General features: G+C 37.6%; 1 protein-coding gene across 1 annotated transcript; it reads left to right on the top strand.

The window, feature by feature from the left end:
* The first annotated feature begins 15,336 nt into the window (after positions 1–15,336).
* LOC131875367 (U-box domain-containing protein 52-like) lies at positions 15,337–16,961 on the top strand. Its single transcript, XM_059219469.1, has 6 exons — positions 15,337–15,379; positions 15,489–15,607; positions 15,691–15,797; positions 15,884–16,011; positions 16,116–16,411; positions 16,503–16,961. Exons 1-6 carry the CDS (start codon positions 15,337–15,339, stop codon positions 16,959–16,961), a joined length of 1,152 nt encoding a protein of 383 aa, XP_059075452.1.
* Positions 16,962–17,855: the final 894 nt, after the last annotated feature.

The following is a 17,855-nucleotide window of genomic DNA, read 5'->3' as shown; positions in this document are numbered from 1 at the left end:
TCTTCTCTCATCCTCATCTAATCTTCTCTCAAATCTAATTCCAAACCTAATCTATCCATCATTCCAATCCAATAATCCACTTATCTTGTTGAGTACTTTGAGAAGCAATCCACATTCACTCCATTTCTCTCTCCAACTCTCCATTTGTCAAGCTTTGGAGCTAGCAAAGTTCGTGGAGGCGAGGAGGACAAGGAAGAGCTACTTGCAATGGGAGCTTCATGAGTATATTTGTGTTTTTTCTTGTTTTCATGATTTTCTTGTTCAAATCTTTCTTGATATCTCATTTGAATGGTTTTTGTGTTTATTGAATGTTAATCATGTAATAACCGTTTCATTGTGAGACATTTTGGAGCTTCATGAGTATATTTGTGTTTTTATCTTGTTTTCATGATGTTCTTGTTCAAATCTTTCTTGATATCTCATTTGAATGGTTTTTGTGTTTATTGAGTGTTAATCATGCACTAACCGTTTCATTGTGAGACATTGTGAGACATTTTGGCATGCCTCAGATCTTCATTTCATCCTGGTTCTTATAATCAGTGGTGTAGACTGTCCATGGCAATATCAAATCTAGGTTTTCTCTCTATACTTGCTCAACAATAAATCCAATCCATTTATCATTTCTTTGTATCATTTCATTCACAACACTCCAACTCATCCTACTTCCCTCTTTTATCTTAATCCTTTCATCGCTTATTCTTCTAATTCCTTTTGAGAGCACACCCGTGTTCTTTGAACCTGCATGATCTCTCGAGGGGGCATATGACTACTTCTTCATCATCCTTCTTCCTTATCATTCTTCCTCATCCCATGATTGGGGCATCATGCTACTAGTCCTTATCCTTTTTCTTCATCTCATGACTGGAGCATAATGCTACTAGTCCTTATCCATTTTGTCCACTATGTTTTTTTCTTCTTTGATATAACATCATTTCATGATGCTATATCAAAGAGGAGCAAATTGTAGACACCTAAAATTAATATTTAATTAATTTAAGCCTATCAACATAATTAATTGACTTTAATTGTGTTATCCTTATTCCTCTCAGAATAAATTAAATCTAATTTAATTAATCTTGTCACTATACTCCAAAAGTTAATTTATCAAATAAATTAATTATTCCCCTATTCTTCTAAAGTCCCTTCCAATAATCATTTCCTCTAAACCCACTTAGTTAATTAATTTTAATTAATTAACCTAGTCATGTGAATTCTACAAATCACTTTTTCCTAATCCCACTTAGCCTAATTAATTCTTCTAGAATCTCTCATAATCATGATTATCATTACTCTCCAATTTTTAATTCCCACTCATGTCACATCAAACTTTAAATCTCTCAAAGAAATTCAAATTTCTTTGAATCCCTCAATGCATCCTTATTTTGGAATTTTTAATTCCTCAAGTTTGAAATTCAAATTTCTCCCCCCTTTTTCCAAAGGAATTTATATTCCTGTTTATTTTCCCAAGGCACCCTTGATCCATGCCTTCTATCCAAAATAAATCTCAACCCTTCATAATCAAATCAATCTTGGCCCTCCATTGGTCTTCTCGAATCTATAAGTTGGAGCCAATTATCCTCACAAAAGGATCTGCTTCTCATGTATGGACATGTTGCTCCATTCTTCTCTCACCCTCTTCTATTTCCTCTCTCAAATCTATCAAATTCATAATCCATCACTCAAATCCAACAATCCAATAATCCATCCATCCACTTACCTTGTTGAGCACCAGGGGAGAAATCCACATCTCTCTCCAGCTCTCCATGTTTCAAAATTTGGAGCTAGCAAAGTTCATGGAGGCAAGGAGGACAAGGAAGAGCTACTTGCAATGGGAGCTTCATGAGTATATTTATGTTTTTATTTTGTTTTCATGATGTTCTTGTTCAAATATTTCTTGATATCTCATTTAAATGGTTTATTGTGTTTACTGAGTATTGATCATGCACTAACCATTTCATTATGAGATAGGTAGGACATCACATAGTACCATGTCCTTATACCTTCCAATGGTAAAATCCACCCATGCTTTCTCATTAACCATAACATGTTGGCCTTTGTTCAACCAAGTGACTCTATAAGGATTGCTCTCAGGTATTATTTGCAATCTGAGGTTACTCATTGCCTCTTCTGATACAATATTGTCTATAGACCCTGAATCTATTATCACCTTGCACACCTTATCCATAATCTTGCATTTGATTCTAAATAAGGACCTTCTTTGGCTACGCTCTTCTCTAACTGGTTCCTTGATCAAGGTTCTCCTTATCATCAAGTTGTCACCCACTTCTGACTCGAAGGCAACTTTTGACGTTTTGCTGCTTGAAGACTCTTCTTGAAGATAAATCACTCTCCTTTCACCACCATGTGATGATAATCCCTTCTCTGGACACCTATATGCTAGATGATCAAGTTGGTTACAATGGTAACACTTCATTGTTGCAAAGTATGAGGAACCTCTACCTTGGCTACTAGATCTTCCTCTAGAACCACTATTGGATCCCCTTCCTCTATTGTATCCTCCTCTACTGCTGCCACTATCTTGCTGCTTAGTGAGTTTAGACTCTCCTTGTGTTCTTTGTTTAGAACTCCTTCCTCCAAAGCCTCCCCTATGGCCTCTATTGTCTTTTCCTCTACCCTTGCCACTATTGTTTCTTGAGTCATGTCTTCTTTTCAGTTTTTCCCCCACCTTAAGGGCAAGTTGAAAGGTTTGATGGATTGGTTTTGGGCTCATTAGACTGATTTCTTCTTGGATGTTCCACCGTAGAACATTTAGGTACCTAGCAACCTTGAGACTCTCCTCTTCTACCACATGAGATCTAAGGATAAATTTGTGAAACTCCTCCATGTAGCTATTGACATCAAGATCTTTTTGCCTTAAGTTTGGCCTCTTCCTATGAATTTGTACTTCATATTCATCAGGAAGATAGACTTCTTTGATTTTGACTAACATCCCTTTCCAAGAAGAGATGGGTGCTTTGCCCACTTTCTTCCTCTCATCTTGTACAAATTGCCACCAATTGAGAGCAACTCCTCTCATCCTAGACTTGGATACCTTGACTCTTTGGGATTCAGTTATGCCTTCACACTCAAAGTGGTTCTCCATACCTTCTATCCATTCTAGGACCACTTCTGCCTCCATCTTGCCAGTGAACAATGGCAATCCCTCCAATGACTTGCCACTCAAGGCCTTCAATGCCTTCAAGAAAGGTTCTTTCTCTAAGATAGGATCAGGTTCAGGTATCTTATCTATCTCTTCCACTTCTTTACCCTTTCCTTCTACTCCTTCCACTTTTACATACACTTCTTCTACCTTGGTCTCAATATCACCAAGCTTACTCTCCAATCTTTCCAACTTTTCCTTCAGGAGCCTATTCTCTTCCTCCTTATCTTCCACTTTCCTTGCCAATTAAGAATTAGTAACCATGTTATCTCCAACTGACTCTCCTAACAACAAGGACATCAACCTTACTAACCCAAATCTTGTAGGCTCTGATACCAATTTGATGGGATTCACCTAGCCTGCTCAACACTTCACTAAGTTGATGTTGCTCAATTTCACCAACTCACCAAGCATAGTTTCTTTCTAGACCTACAAGTCCTTCTCAATCTCTTCTAGGGCTTCCTCTTACTCACTCCAAGGTGTTTTCTTCAAGTGTCCTTGCTAGGAACCCTACCAATTTGCTATGTTTCCCATATGCTCAAAGATGGCTTCTTGGCTCAAATTCATCAAAATGCCCTCCAATGGTCTTGAGATGTTGCAAAGGTCTAGAGGGTTATTCTCTCATGTTTTTGTTGATTATAATTAGGGATGGTCGATACCATTTGCCATGGGCAACATTGGAATCCGCCCAAGGGGGCCAGCCCCTTCCCCAACGTGTAGGGTTGGGCCCTATACCTCATGGCATCAAATGAAGATCCCACGCTACACTCAAGCCAACACACCACCATGTATTGGGCCAACCCTATCCTAATGCTTTCTGTTAAATAAATAAATTAAAGTCATTAAATAATAATGCAAGCTGACATGATTAAGATTATTATTCCCCATATAAATAAAGTCCAACTTCACTCTATCATTCACTCATTCAGTTTTTCCATTCATGTGAAATATATGTGCCTACCAATGCGAATTCAAGAGGAAGACTACATCTGCAATTAGAGGGATTTATCCCTTTCATATCAACAAACTACACATGCCAGTTATGGTGCGAAATTTATTAATGAAGAGAGCAAACTAAGGGGTAAGGTTGTTGTCCATTAAAGAGCAGACTTCATACATTACCAACCTAGGGTTTGGACCTGATTGCTGTTGGAAGGGTTAAAGGTGCAGATGTGATTGCTTGATGCTTGTGAAAGTGCAGTTTTGTGGAAGACATTATCAAACCTAAGTACAAACACCTTCAAGTACTTGAGATAAGTGTTGTAACCCTCATATGAAGATAATTCGTAATCAGATCCGAGGATCTTTTTTGGCTGGGTTTTTCCTCCTAGGAGGTTTTCCCAAGGTAACCGTGTCTTGTTCTTATTTTGTTCATTTCTTTGATATACCTAAATCTAGAAAACTATAAATCTTTCATCTAATCAATTTAGTTAGAAACTAAATTCTGGTTTTTTGAGTTTATATTAATCTAAAAGTGTTAAAACTAACATGGTATCAGAGCTATAGCCTAGATCAACTTTCAGATTTCATATTTTAGGACTCCTTTATTTCTAGATTTTGCCTCATTCACAGGTTAGGTCAATGGGGCTGAAATTTGAAGATAGGCTTGATGGGAATTTCAATTTTGCTGCAAGATTTAATCATGGAAGAAATAATGAAGAGTTGCACTCTTTCAAAAGGTGCTAATGGTGAAAGGGTGTGTCTCTTGCCAAAGAGCATACATGATGAGAAGGTGTGACCTCTCCCTCATATTGAGAGACATAAAGGAAAGGAATCAAAGCATCTAGTGATATCACCTTGGATTGGATCGGATCAGAACTGTTATTAAGTTATAGGCAGTAACATCTTTGTTCTAAGTGGTATGCATGGGGATGTGCTTAATATGTATTCTTAATATAGGATACCTGATAATGTTCTTCTACACTGCATTATGTATGACCGTTATACTTAATTTCATATGTATTCTTAATACATGACAAGTTAGTATACTTATAGCCTAATGCTTGTTACTATTGTTAGTATTTAAGAAAGTTGGGAATGGAGTTGTTTCCAAAGAGGGGCAGTCTAAATCCAATCAATAGGATTATTGCCAAGATAGGATAAGGATTAGCATCTCGTAAACTTTGAAGGAACCTATTGTATTTTGGTCTCTAAGCGCTTTGGTAACATAGACATCCCCTTCTTCCTTAGAACTAAAGTAGTAACGTAGGTTGACACTTGTATTAAGAATTATGAATGATAAACTAATTGAACTATGGAATATCACAAATTTGATTCATGCTAAGATATATTTTGCCTTCTAATCAATTTCGTTGAAGTCATAAGTATTTTGAAATAGATTAATTATGGTTAAAACATGCCTAAACCTAGTAAGGGAAATATTGTGTACGTGCCTGATCAATTAAATACTAAAATTAAATATGGAATGTATGCCCACATTAAATATCTAGTGCTTAATTGTTCCCATGAGTGAGATCAAAACAAAGAAGAAAAGTTGAACTTCATATATTTGTAAAGACATTGCGAACTTGAATATTTCCTCTCTATTTTGAACTTCGTTTAAATTGTGTATGTCTTTATCTATGTCCGTAAGGGAAAATAAGCCAGTTACACAAGTATCCCTGCTAATTGAGTAAATGAAGTATTCATTAAATAAATATCATAAATAAATGACCTAGGAATTAATTGTTCACAATGCTTGATCCGAAGATTAATTCCTTTGATGTATTTGATGTTGGATATCTAGAGGTTTGATCTGAAATCCTTTATCAGAATTATTTTTATTATATATACTCGAACTTACTAATTGTTATTGATTCATGGAAGTATAGGCTCTCACTATCATTGCTTGGTTAATATCTTCATTGGCAAGTATACTTCACTCTCCTTGTAAACATTCTTGTAGTACTTCCTCACCAATGATCTGATTGAGTTTTTGAAAACTGATTTTTCAGTTGAGTATTTGCTATCATGAAGTGTGAAGTATTATGGAAATTAATAATATACACTACATCCTCAATTGCTGAATTAGAATTATTCTAGGTCATACTAATGGTTGTATGCATGTACTCTCAAATCCGTGGAAACCATGGTGAGGCAGAAAATATTCATGACTTAACCCTTGTGAGTTTCTTTATGAAAATTAGATTTTTGTTATAACCTGTATGGTGATGTACAAGTTTTCAAGGTTGTGTGTTATTGGCTGGCTCCTTTAATTTGTGTCACATAAGTATCATCTCAGCATTCTATGTATCATTGGTTATATTGTTAAAGGGATGCATCTAACTTATCATGAAAGTTGTGATCCTCACCCAAGGTCATTTTTTATATAACCTCATATAGTAGTTGACGTATGTCGAGGGTCAAGGCCATACTGACATTAGAAATCCATAAGCTTGGATTGATGTGGCTTCAAAGGAAGCTTTGAAATAAGGCATAAGGATCTTCACACTCATTTAGAAGAAGGTTAAAAATATGTCCTGATCATAATTGAGCCATGGGTCCAATTCATAAAAGGTGAAGTTGGCATTTCTCATCCTTGTTTATGAATACTTATGATCTATGATGCCTGGCTATCAGTATGATATTCAGAATTAAGAGGGAGCCCTATGATCTTCAATAAAACTCTTGGTATGAAAGAGTACTTGATAAGCCTAGGATTTTGTAAAGATTCTAACATGTTCCTTAAAGTATTTGAAATGCTAATTTTGATTCTTTATGTGGATGACCTAACTCTGACTGATAAAGATAGTCTCATTTAATATAAGTGTTGGTGTAAATAATTATTCATCATGGATATTATTACACTTACTTAAGTTTACTTAGGATAATGCATTTCATAGTAGTTTGGATATGAGACACTTGGGTGTTTGTGTCACATTGGGATAGTGTGTGTAGGAGAAATTCCACCTCTTATGGTGTTGATCTTGTTATTACACTATCATATCCACTTATTGTGGAGTGATAATTCCACCTTCGGTGGGTGATCCACCTCATGTGGAATATTATATTATTTCTCCTACCTACCCACACCTATTTCCTACCTACCCTTTTTTCTCATTGAGCCACATGTCATGTTTGTGTCCTCATACATCCATATGGCCTTGCCTATATAAGCAAGCCTCTATTCATTGTATTGGAGAGAATCCAGTTGATTGTTGATCATTTTCTATTGATGAGAATACAGTTTATTCTTGTCCCATATTATGTCTCTATCTTGTACATTTCATTGACCTCTTGATCTTGGCAAAATCCAACATGGTATCAGAGCTATTTGGGGCTTCATTGATTCGTCTTGAAGAGGCATTATTGTGACGTCAAGAGGCAGATCTGAGGAGCAGCATCTTTTGGAGGCGTCCTAGACCAGATCCGACCTCTCCATTGCGTCCGGAAAGCCATTTCCATGAATTTTGGTTATAAAGTTGGCCTATTTTGGTGAGAAAATTTTTTTTCCCCAATTTTGCTATATCGTACGGATTTTTCGAATATTCCTATATTTTTTCAAGAATTTTTTTTTTAATTTCTGAAATATTGTTTTGAAAAAATCAAAAATAAAAAAAAAATTGAAAAAATTCGAAAAAATCAAAAAAAGTTGAAAAAGAAATAAAAAAAAAAGAAAAATCAAATTCTGGGGGGTCCGCAGACCCCCCCCGTGTCGTACGTACCTGTTTGCAGGTACTTTGCGCGCAGACGACGTACTTGTCAGATTGCAGTCTGCACCGCCCTCGCCGTACTCTGTAGACACCGTGCTCCGAGCCTGACAGCCGAATCGTACCCGCCGTTGCTGGAGCCCCGATCGCCGTGCCTCTCCGTGCCGTCTGTCTGCGCCGCCTCGCTCCCTGTCTGCCGCAATTTCTCGGCCACCACCATTCCAGTGCCCCTCCCTCTGCTGGCACCTCCCCCACAGCTCCAGCAGCAGTGCCTCGGTCTCCGCCCAGCAACCACCGCTATGGCCTCTGGCACCCCTCGTCCGCTTCAGCACCGGCAGTCAACGAAAACCGTGCCACGTCATCAATCGGCAACCGTGCCATGTAAGCCAGACAGGTGGAAAACCATACACAGTCATCCGTATGGAAGACAGCCACATGTTTGCCAAGTCATCTATTCCGTACGCCACATCATCAGCCAAATCAGCTTGCACAGTTAGCATTTCCGTACGGTACGGACATACAGTCAGCACGCCACGCAGATCTGTCCGTACTGTACGGACGCCCAGTCAGCCAGGGTAGTGAAGTTTTGGCGACAGTCATACGGCCGTCAAATTTAACACAGTGTTTTGCTGACATCAGCACCACATCAGCAGGGTTTGAAAATTTTTGGACCCCCTCTCATTTGCTTTTTTGATTTTGCAGTTCAACTTCAAATGGCCATAACTTGCTCATTTTTGCTCCTTTTTGGGTGCATTTTTTTTTGAAATGGGCTAGAATTTTGTGCTCTCCGTAGTGGTGAAAGAATTTTTTGATTTTGATATATGGTTTTTTTATAAAATGCAGTTTTTGGTGACTGTCCCTGAGTAATCCCAGTTTTTGCAACTTCAAAGGCTTCGTTTGGGGCCATCCGACCTCCTTCTTAGGTGCCGTTTTTTTTTAAAGTGCGTATTTTTTGGTCTGCTTTCACATGATGCTATCAGATTGATGTCATTGTAAGTAGAAATTGTACTTTAAGATCTTGGCCATTTTTGGCTATCTTGGTACTTGTATATTTGCTTGAATCTCAGTTAGATTCATTGCACTATTGATTGAAGTCTCTTGTATCTCATTTGAGAAGTTGTAAAATTTGCATCATAAGCCCACTTTGCCTTGTTTTGCAAGTGGCTCATTGTAATCGCACTAAGTATAAAGTGCCAAAATCATCACTTTTGGGGGGGTACTTTGATTGATTGAATTTGGGGGGTGTCTCTTGTGCTCTTGTGTTCTTTCCCTTTTGCTACTATGGGTTCTTCTAAGTTTCCTCTCTTAACTCCACATAACTATGCTACTTGGAAAATTGATGCATGGAGTAAACTTATGGAAAAAGGACTCACTCATTACATTGATGGAACTATTGTTGCTCCAGCTGATCCTAAGGCTGATCCAGTTGGTCACTTAGATTGGCTCACTAAAAATATCATGGCAATTGGTACCTTAAGAAAGTATGTATCAAAGGATCTCATTTTTCATATTGAGAAATGTACTCTAATCAAGGATGCTTGGCAAAAGTTTCAAGACTTGTATGGTCAAGTTGATGAGATTAGGGGATATCAAATTGATAGTGATCTCACCATGTTAGATCCCAAGAACTTTGATACTATACAAGATTATGTCACTAAGGCAAATGAGTTGAGGGCACAACTCAAAGATTGTGGCATTGATAAGAAGGATACTCAATTGATATTCAACTTGATAGGGAAGCTTCCACAAGAATATGCAGCATTTGTTTCTAGTTTCCAAACTCATAGGATGACAATGGGTTCAAGCTACAAAATGCCTACATTTGATGCTTTCAATGAAATGTTGATGATGGAACAAACTAAGTTGATAAGCATGGGCATTCTTAAGGCTTCTTCTAAGTCTCAAGCATTAGTGGCAAATCAAGGAAACAAAGGAAATCAAGGAAAGGACAACTCAAACAAGAAGAAATGGCAATCAAAGCCTAAGGATAAAGCACCATCTTCTCCACAACAAGGAGATTCATCTTCTTCCAAGAAAGATAATTCACCAAAGAGAGAAAGACCTACTTGTGCTTATTGTAAAAAGATTGGTCATGAGGAACATCGTTGCCATACTAAGAAGATTGATGAGCTTACACATATCATCAAAAAGCATAACATTGATTTGCCTAAAGTCTACAAGAAGGATGATTCATCAACTTCCACTTCCTCACATTCAAAAAGAAAAGGGCAAGCATTCATGGCTTCTACAAGTGGAAAAACTCACTCTTTTGGAACAAGAAAAGGAAAAGCTCTATGTGCTACAACAAATCATACTTCAGAGAGATGGCTTCTAGATTCAGGGGCTTCTCATCATATGGCATCTTCACAGTCTATGTTCTCTACATTTGAGCCTTGCACCATGCCACAGATTTTGATGGGCAATCATACATACATGGATGTGATTGGGAAAGGATCTATTGACATTGGGGATAACTCCTTCAATGATGTGTTGTGTGTACCCTACTTGACAAACAATCTCCTTTCTATCTATCAAATCACACATGGTGCAACTAAGAGAGTTGTGGAGTTCACACCTGACTCAGTTTTTATTAGAGACATGGAGACTAGAGCTATCATTGCAACTGGGTTGGTTGATCATGCATCTCGGTTATACTCCTTTTCAGATTTTGTTGATGATGATGATTTCACATTTGATGATTCTACACATGATGATCACACTTATTTTGATAGTTCAGATTTTGAGGAGAACTTTGGACACTTGAATTTGGGGATTCTCACATGTGACCCAGTTCTTGAGTCTTGTATTTCATCTTCTCATATTGATATCACATCACCTATTGCACCTGATGATGCAGATAGTGCGACAGTTTTGCCTTCATGTGATTCAGTGCAGCAGGATATTCATTGTCTTCTAGCTTCAGATTCATGGGATGATTACTTGACAGATATTACAGGTTTGTTTGTGGAATCCTACATTGCAGATTTGGGAGACATCATTGATGAAATTCATCTTCTCTTTGATGAAGATGATCCTTCTTCGATTGTTGTGAGGGCACACTCTGACCCTCTTGTTCATTCTCTACATGATCATTCTTTCGAGGTTGACATGATTGTGGATACTTATGTACAGCAGTTGGAGGAGGTCTCTTTATTCTTTGAGGAGACACATGAGTCTTTGGATATTGTTCTACATTCATCTTCACTAGATGTTGGAGTTCCTTTTTCAGCAGTGTGGCACAGTTTACCACCTTTGGAAGGGGTATCTTTTAGCATCGACATGGGGACACTTGAGCAGTTTTCAGAGATTCCTTTCATCATGAGTTTTCTTCATACATCTTCCCTTCATGATTGGGGAGACTTCATGGATACACCTTTGGTTTTGTTTCTTCCTAAGGGGAGGAATGTTGTTCGATGTTCATGGAGCAGTTTCTTCATACATCGACCTTCTATCATTGGTGCAGATTCTTCATTGAGGGAGGATCACAGTTTGACTTCTCTTCTTCTCTCATATGGGGGGGACTTTTTCCTCACATGGGGTTTTGTTCCTCACATACTTCTATGAGAGTTCTCTTGTATAGCTTTCATCTCTCTTTTTGGGGGAGGGTTTTTTCCCATTAGGTTTTTCTCTCTTTCCCCACTTTGTGAGAGATTTCATTGCATTGATTTGCATGCATTTGCATTTGTTGCACTTAAGGGGGGGTGTTGGTGTAAATAATTATTCATCATGGATATTATTACACTTACTTAAGTTTACTTAGGATAATGCATTTCATAGTAGTTTGGATATGAGACAGTTGGGTGTTTGTGTCACATTGGGATAGTGTGTGTAGGAGAAATTCCACCTCTTATGGTGTTGATCTTGTTATTACACTATCATATCCACTTATTGTGGAGTGATAATTCCACCTTCGGTGGGTGATCCACCTCATGTGGAATATTATATTATTTCTCCTACCTACCCACACCTATTTCCTACCTACCCTTTTTTCTCATTGAGCCACATGTCATGTTTGTGTGCTCATACATCCATATGGCCTTGCCTATATAAGCAAGCCTCTATTCATTGTATTGGAGAGAATCCAGTTGATTGTTGATCATTTTCTATTGATGAGAATACAGTTTATTCTTGTCCCATATTATGTCTCTATCTTGTACATTTCATTGACCTCTTGATCTTGGCAAAATCCAACAATAAGAAAGAATTAGATCAGAATTGAGATGGAATATCTAAACCTAAAATGCATTACTTTTAGGTTAGAAGTGTGGCAAGGATCTAATGAAATTATTATAAGTCAAGTTTTCTATTGTTATGTTAGAATTATGGATTGTAAACTTATATGGAAACTAACTTGAAGAAGTTGAGTATGTTTGCAGCCAACTTTGATCTTGCAAATTCATTTGAATAGTGGCAAGTTGATTGGTGAGTGCTTCAGCTAATCAAAGCTAAGTATATTGTTGTAGCCAAGCATATTTTGATCTTTGCAAGACACAATTGATCATAGGCTAAAGTTGCTTAGGTTCAAATTGGTCAAGAAGTGTTATGGACAAGGAAAACACTTCAAGCATTCACTCACTGTGATCTCTTGGACCTATAGGGACAATCCTCAGTCTCAGTTGCATTGAGTATTGCTGAAGCTAAATACATTGTTGCAAGTGTTGCATCAAGAGAATCAGTGTGGTTTCTCAAAATTATTGTTATGTTGTTTTGAATTATTATCAGGGTTGTATAGAGATACCTGACAATTCAGTGTTTTATGGCAGGACAATCATGTGTTGCAGATGTTCTCGCCAAGTCTCTTGAAGCTTGAGATAGACTTGGAGCTGTGGAGAACATCGCCTTGGTTGAGAGGGAGTCTCAACCTCTATGATACATTGTGTTGTATCACCCATCCTCTGCGGGCAATGTAAGGTGCTAGTGTAATCTTCTTAGGGAGAAGTGTAATTTTTAACCCTCCTCTGTGGGCAATGTAAGATGGTATTGTAATCTTCTCAAGGAGAAGTGTAATTGTTAACCATCCTCTGCGGGCAATGTAAGATGGTATTGTAATCTTCTTAGGGAGAAGTGTAATTGTTAACCATCCTCCGCAAGAAATGTAAGATGGTAGAAAAGATCCTCTCCACCCTCTGCGGGCAATGTAAGGTGGATCTAGTCTATGCTTGTGTGCGAGCTGGAAGACTATGTTATGTAGTTCCATTCTATGCTTGTGTGCAAGATGGAAGACTACAATATTTTGTTTATGTCTATTCCATTTCTTGCTTGTGTGCAAGATGGAGGATTATGTTTAGTAGACTCCATTCTATGCTTGTGTGCAAGATGGAGGACTATGTTTTCATTTTATTCTTATGGAGAGCAATGATTATGTATCTCCACTCTATGCTTGGGTGCAAGATGGAAGATTATGGTGTTACATTCTTCTTTGAGAGAAGACTGAGGTAAAGACAATGAATGATGGATATGTGTGATCAATGGCATGGAAAGACTCCATGATGTGCATGAATAAGTTGTGTATGTATTCATGACTTGCAAGTGTGCATGTTAAACTTTGAAGTGATCCTCCACAGGCAATACAAGATGGATACTATGGGATACTTGTTGTGATACTCTATCAGGAGTATTTGAAGTTGATAGCTAAGTTCGGATTATAATTTAAATATTATATGTATTACTTAGGGCTTGGCCCTAATCTTGTAACCTAGTTGTAAGATTATCCTTCTCCCTAATTAAGCGGGAGTGTTAATTATAATTAGGGATGGCGGATTCCAATTTCCATGGGCAACATTGGAATCCTCCCAAGGGGGTCAGCCTTTTCCCCAACATGTAGGGCTTGGCCCTACACCTCACAGCATCAAATGAAGATCCCACACTACACTCAAGCCAACATGCCACCATGTATTGGGCCAACTCTATCCTAATGCTTTCGGTTAAATAAATAAATTAAAGTCATTAAATCATAATGCAACCCAACATGATTAAGATTATTATTCCCCATATAAATAAAGTCCAACTTCACTCTATCATTCACTCATTCAGTTTTTCCATTCATGCAAAATATATGTGCCTACCAATGCGAATTCAAGAGGAAGACTATATCTCCAATTAAAGGGGTTTATCCCTGTCATATCAGCAAACTACACATGCCAGTTGTTGTGCGAAATTCATTAATCAAGAGAGAGAACTAAGGGATAAGGTTGTTGTCCATCAAAGAGTAGACTTCATGCATTACCAACTTGGGGTTTGGACTTGATTGTTGTTGGAAGGGTTAAAGGTGTAGATGTGACTACTTGATGCTTGTGAAAGTGCAGTTTTGTGGAAGACATTATCAGTCCTAAGTACAAACACCTTCAAGTACTTGAGATAAGTGTTGTAACCCTCATATGAATATAATTCATAATCAAATCTGAGGATCTTTTCTGGCTAGGTTTTTCATCTTAGGAGGTTTTCACAGGGTAACCATGTCTTGTTCTTATTTTGTTCATTTCTTTGTTATGCCTAAATCTGGAAAACTATAAATCTTTCATCTAATCAATTTAGTTAGAAACTAAATTCTGGTTTTCTAAGTTTATATTAATCTGAAAGTGTTAAAATATACAATTTTTAGATGGTTTTAAGGTCCATTTGTGATTTTCTATCCAAAGGTTTCTTACCGATTTCAAAATTTAGTCTAGAAGAAGCTACAAAGGAAAGAGCCCAATTAGGCCTCCTAGAACCAATTTTTGAGGTCTTCGGTTAAAACGATCCAAAGGACCCCCAAACTAGAATGGATTTTCTTCAAATATTCACTCAACCCCAAAGTATTTCAGTGGTTTTAATCTTCCCACCCTTCTTTGCATATAAAAAACTTAAAATGAGAATTTCAAGGGCTTATAGGCACTTGACCGGTAGCAGCAAGTAAATCTTGTCTTTGGACCTTCAAATGGAAGTCTTGAGAATTTCTCCTGCACAAGATGATCTATACTAACCTATTAAAACTTCCCAAAAGCTTGGGACTTTCATTTACATTCACCTCTACAGTTTGTGCTAACTTTTCATCTTGCCAACTCTAGCCGAGTTGCTCCTGGGCTCTCCTAGGGCAAGATGTTAAAAATATAAAATGATTCTTTCAGACCTCCTCTTTTCATACGTACACTTTAAAATAGGTTTTGTACCATGTCCCAAAATTTTGTGATGAAAACATGGTGGGATTTTATGGAGCACCCATTTTAGCAAAAACTGCTAATTACAAGCCAAAACTGGCTACTTGTGAATCAAATCACCAAAACAGTAGTAAATGTTAAATAAAAAGCTTGAAAATGAATAGCCTACCCTCCAACACAATACTAAGCCTAAATACATCATTGTATTCATGGATTGAATCCATTAAACCTTCAAAGAATGCAAAAATTGACAAAAAAACAATGAAAAGTGCAATCCATAATCTTGTATTTTGATTATTACTTCCAAAATCCAAGTACACCAACCTTGGTAAACATGTAAGAAAGGGTTTTTATATCCAAGAGACGTGTTAGAAAGTGTCTCTGTTCTCAAATGGGCTCTTCACAACAATCGAGCGGGCCTGATTTTACTTCATGTTCAGCTTCCGATTACCACCATTCCGTCGCCGAGTAAGAATTTCATTGTATTTGGATTCAAGTTTGTCTTTTTCATTCGCTTATAAATTGGGTGTCTTTCAATTGCAGTTGGGAAAATTCCTGTTCAGCGAGTATGTAAGAATGTGTTGAATGCGCACAAGGAGGATGAAAAGAAAAAGTTAAATGATTGTATGGAATTTTACTTACAGATTTGCTCCCAAGCTATGGTATGTATCTGAGCCCTTTATATATTTGAAGAAAAAAGTCCTTTTCACAAGGAAGTGTCTGAAAAAAAATTTCCATACTACAGGTGAGAGCAGAACCTTTGATAGTCGAGAAGGAGGATGTTTGCAGAGGAATTGTCCAGGTGGTTTCAGAGCTGGGTATCACGAAGCTTATCATGGGTAAAAGATCCAAGTACGCGGAACAATATTCCAGTTTGCATCATCATCGAAGATAGTTTTAGCTGTGCAGTGATAGTTTTCTAATTAAGCTCTGTACAGGAAATCGAATATGCAAGTAACAGGCAAAGCGGGCTACGTGATAAGGCACGCGATCAACTCCTGCGAAATATCGATTATCTGTAAAGGAAAACTTATAGCGGCGAGGGAAGGATCTGTCCTAGATAATGGTCAGTAATTTATCCGATCTTGTTTTTAAAAATGTGTTTTTGAACACATGAAATTTATAAGCACCGTCGTCGTTTGCTAATGTGCACATCGTCGGACGATTCAGGTCGATCAATGGCATTCCAATCAAACTTCCAACGGCATTTGGCCGCTTCAATTGAAACTCGGGCGCATTTTCCAGTTCAATCTCGTTTAGAAACTACACCCTCATCCATTAACCTTGAATTCCACGAATACCCATTGGAAGACATCAAAGCGACAACAGGGAACTTCTGCAACCATTCCAAACTTGGAGGCGGCGGATCTGGAACTGTTTACAAAGGCAAAATAGGACATGCAACGGTTACAGTGAAAATTGTAGGTGAGGACAGTTTTCAGGGCCGGCAGGAGTTCCAACGTGAGGTATACACATAAACATACAATAAAACACCCTCCATTTCTGCCCCCTTTTTTTTTAATATATCACGGTTTGCTTACAATCTTCTCTTGGCAGATCGATATTTTAAGAGACATTCGGCATCCCAATTTGGTGAAGGTGATAGGAGCGTGCTTTGAGGACGGATGTATACTTTATGAATATATGACCAACGGAAGCCTGGCAGATCGTCTGAGCTGCAAAGACTCCACTCCATCGCTTCCCTGGTATGCCAGAATTCGCATTGCCACGGATGTTTGCTCCGGTTTACAATTTTTACACAGTTTAGATCCAGATCCAATAGTCCACCATGATCTTAAGCCCGAAAACATACTTCTCGACCAGAATTATGTAGGCAAAATCAGTGACTTCGGCCTTTCTCGTCGTCTACATCGAGATGTGCACAAAGAATCGGAGCCCAAAGGCACATTTCCATACATGGATCCAGAATACCTGAGAAGCGGTGAATACTCTACCAAATCCGATGTTTACAGCCTGGGAATTATTTTTCTTCAGCTTCTTACCGGGAACCAGTAAGAAAGAAGAGACCGGACATTCAGCCAACTGTGATGCAAAGGCTAGATTTGCTTCGAAAGTTTACCATCGCTGCTACCGAGGCCTGGAGATTACCAATCTGAATCTGTTCTGCAAATTAACTATATAATAACAGATACAGCAGAAAATGACTATTGACAGTTATAGGAAAAAGCATACATCAGTCATGGGAAAACAACAACTTATAACTCAAGCGATGAGCAGAAATTAATACATATTAATTCTTAATTTTCCTGTACATTTCTGAATTTGCAGACTTAAGACACCATGTCAGTTTTACTGACTGTTGGTGTCAGAAGAGCAATGGTTATACACCCATGAGGGGCAGAATGTAAATATATATTTAATATAGCAAATAAAATTATTTTGATGAAATGTTATATGACTGTTGTTGTGAAAAGATCAAAGGTCATACACCCGTGAGGTGAATGAAAATATATATTTAATAGAGCAAATCTAATTATTCTGATGAAATGTTTACATATATTTTACAGACAGAATTATAGTTTAATTGTCATATAACTTTCTGAATGGAAAAGAAAATTAATAATTTACAAATGTGTTAACTTTGAAGATTAACATGTCAACATTCCTCTTTTAATCTCATGGAATTATCATGAAATTAGGCAATATTTTGAACTGCTCAAACTTCCCTCAACCTATCAGTTTGATGGAAACATTTTCTGACTGATCTGAAGTTTTTTTAACAATCCTATTACCATGACAAGTCTTAAAATTTGTTTCAACTAACATTGTTATGTTGACAAGGTTCAAAGTATTATAACTGCATAGGTTGCTTTGATGGATGTCAACTTTTAATAATGAGCTTGTTACTTTGATGGGTCTCAAATTGATAATGAGCGTGTTACTTTGATA

The sequence above is a fragment of the Cryptomeria japonica genome, chromosome 4 (genome assembly GCF_030272615.1).
Source record: "Cryptomeria japonica chromosome 4, Sugi_1.0, whole genome shotgun sequence".
Classification (NCBI taxonomy): domain Eukaryota; kingdom Viridiplantae; phylum Streptophyta; class Pinopsida; order Cupressales; family Cupressaceae; genus Cryptomeria; species Cryptomeria japonica.
The sequence above is the reverse complement of the archived record's forward strand: the minus strand, read 5'-3'. Positions and strand labels throughout refer to the sequence as shown.

Excerpts from the sequence above, each read along its gene's own strand:
- LOC131875367 (XM_059219469.1), top strand. The coding sequence starts at position 15,337 with ATGGGCTCTTCACAACAATCGAGCGGGCCTGATTTTACTTCAT. Across the intron at positions 16,012-16,115 it reads AGGATCTGTCCTAGATAATG|GTCGATCAATGGCATTCCAA; the intron begins GTCAGTAATTTA and ends CGGACGATTCAG. Across the intron at positions 16,412-16,502 it reads GGCAGGAGTTCCAACGTGAG|ATCGATATTTTAAGAGACAT; the intron begins GTATACACATAA and ends TTCTCTTGGCAG.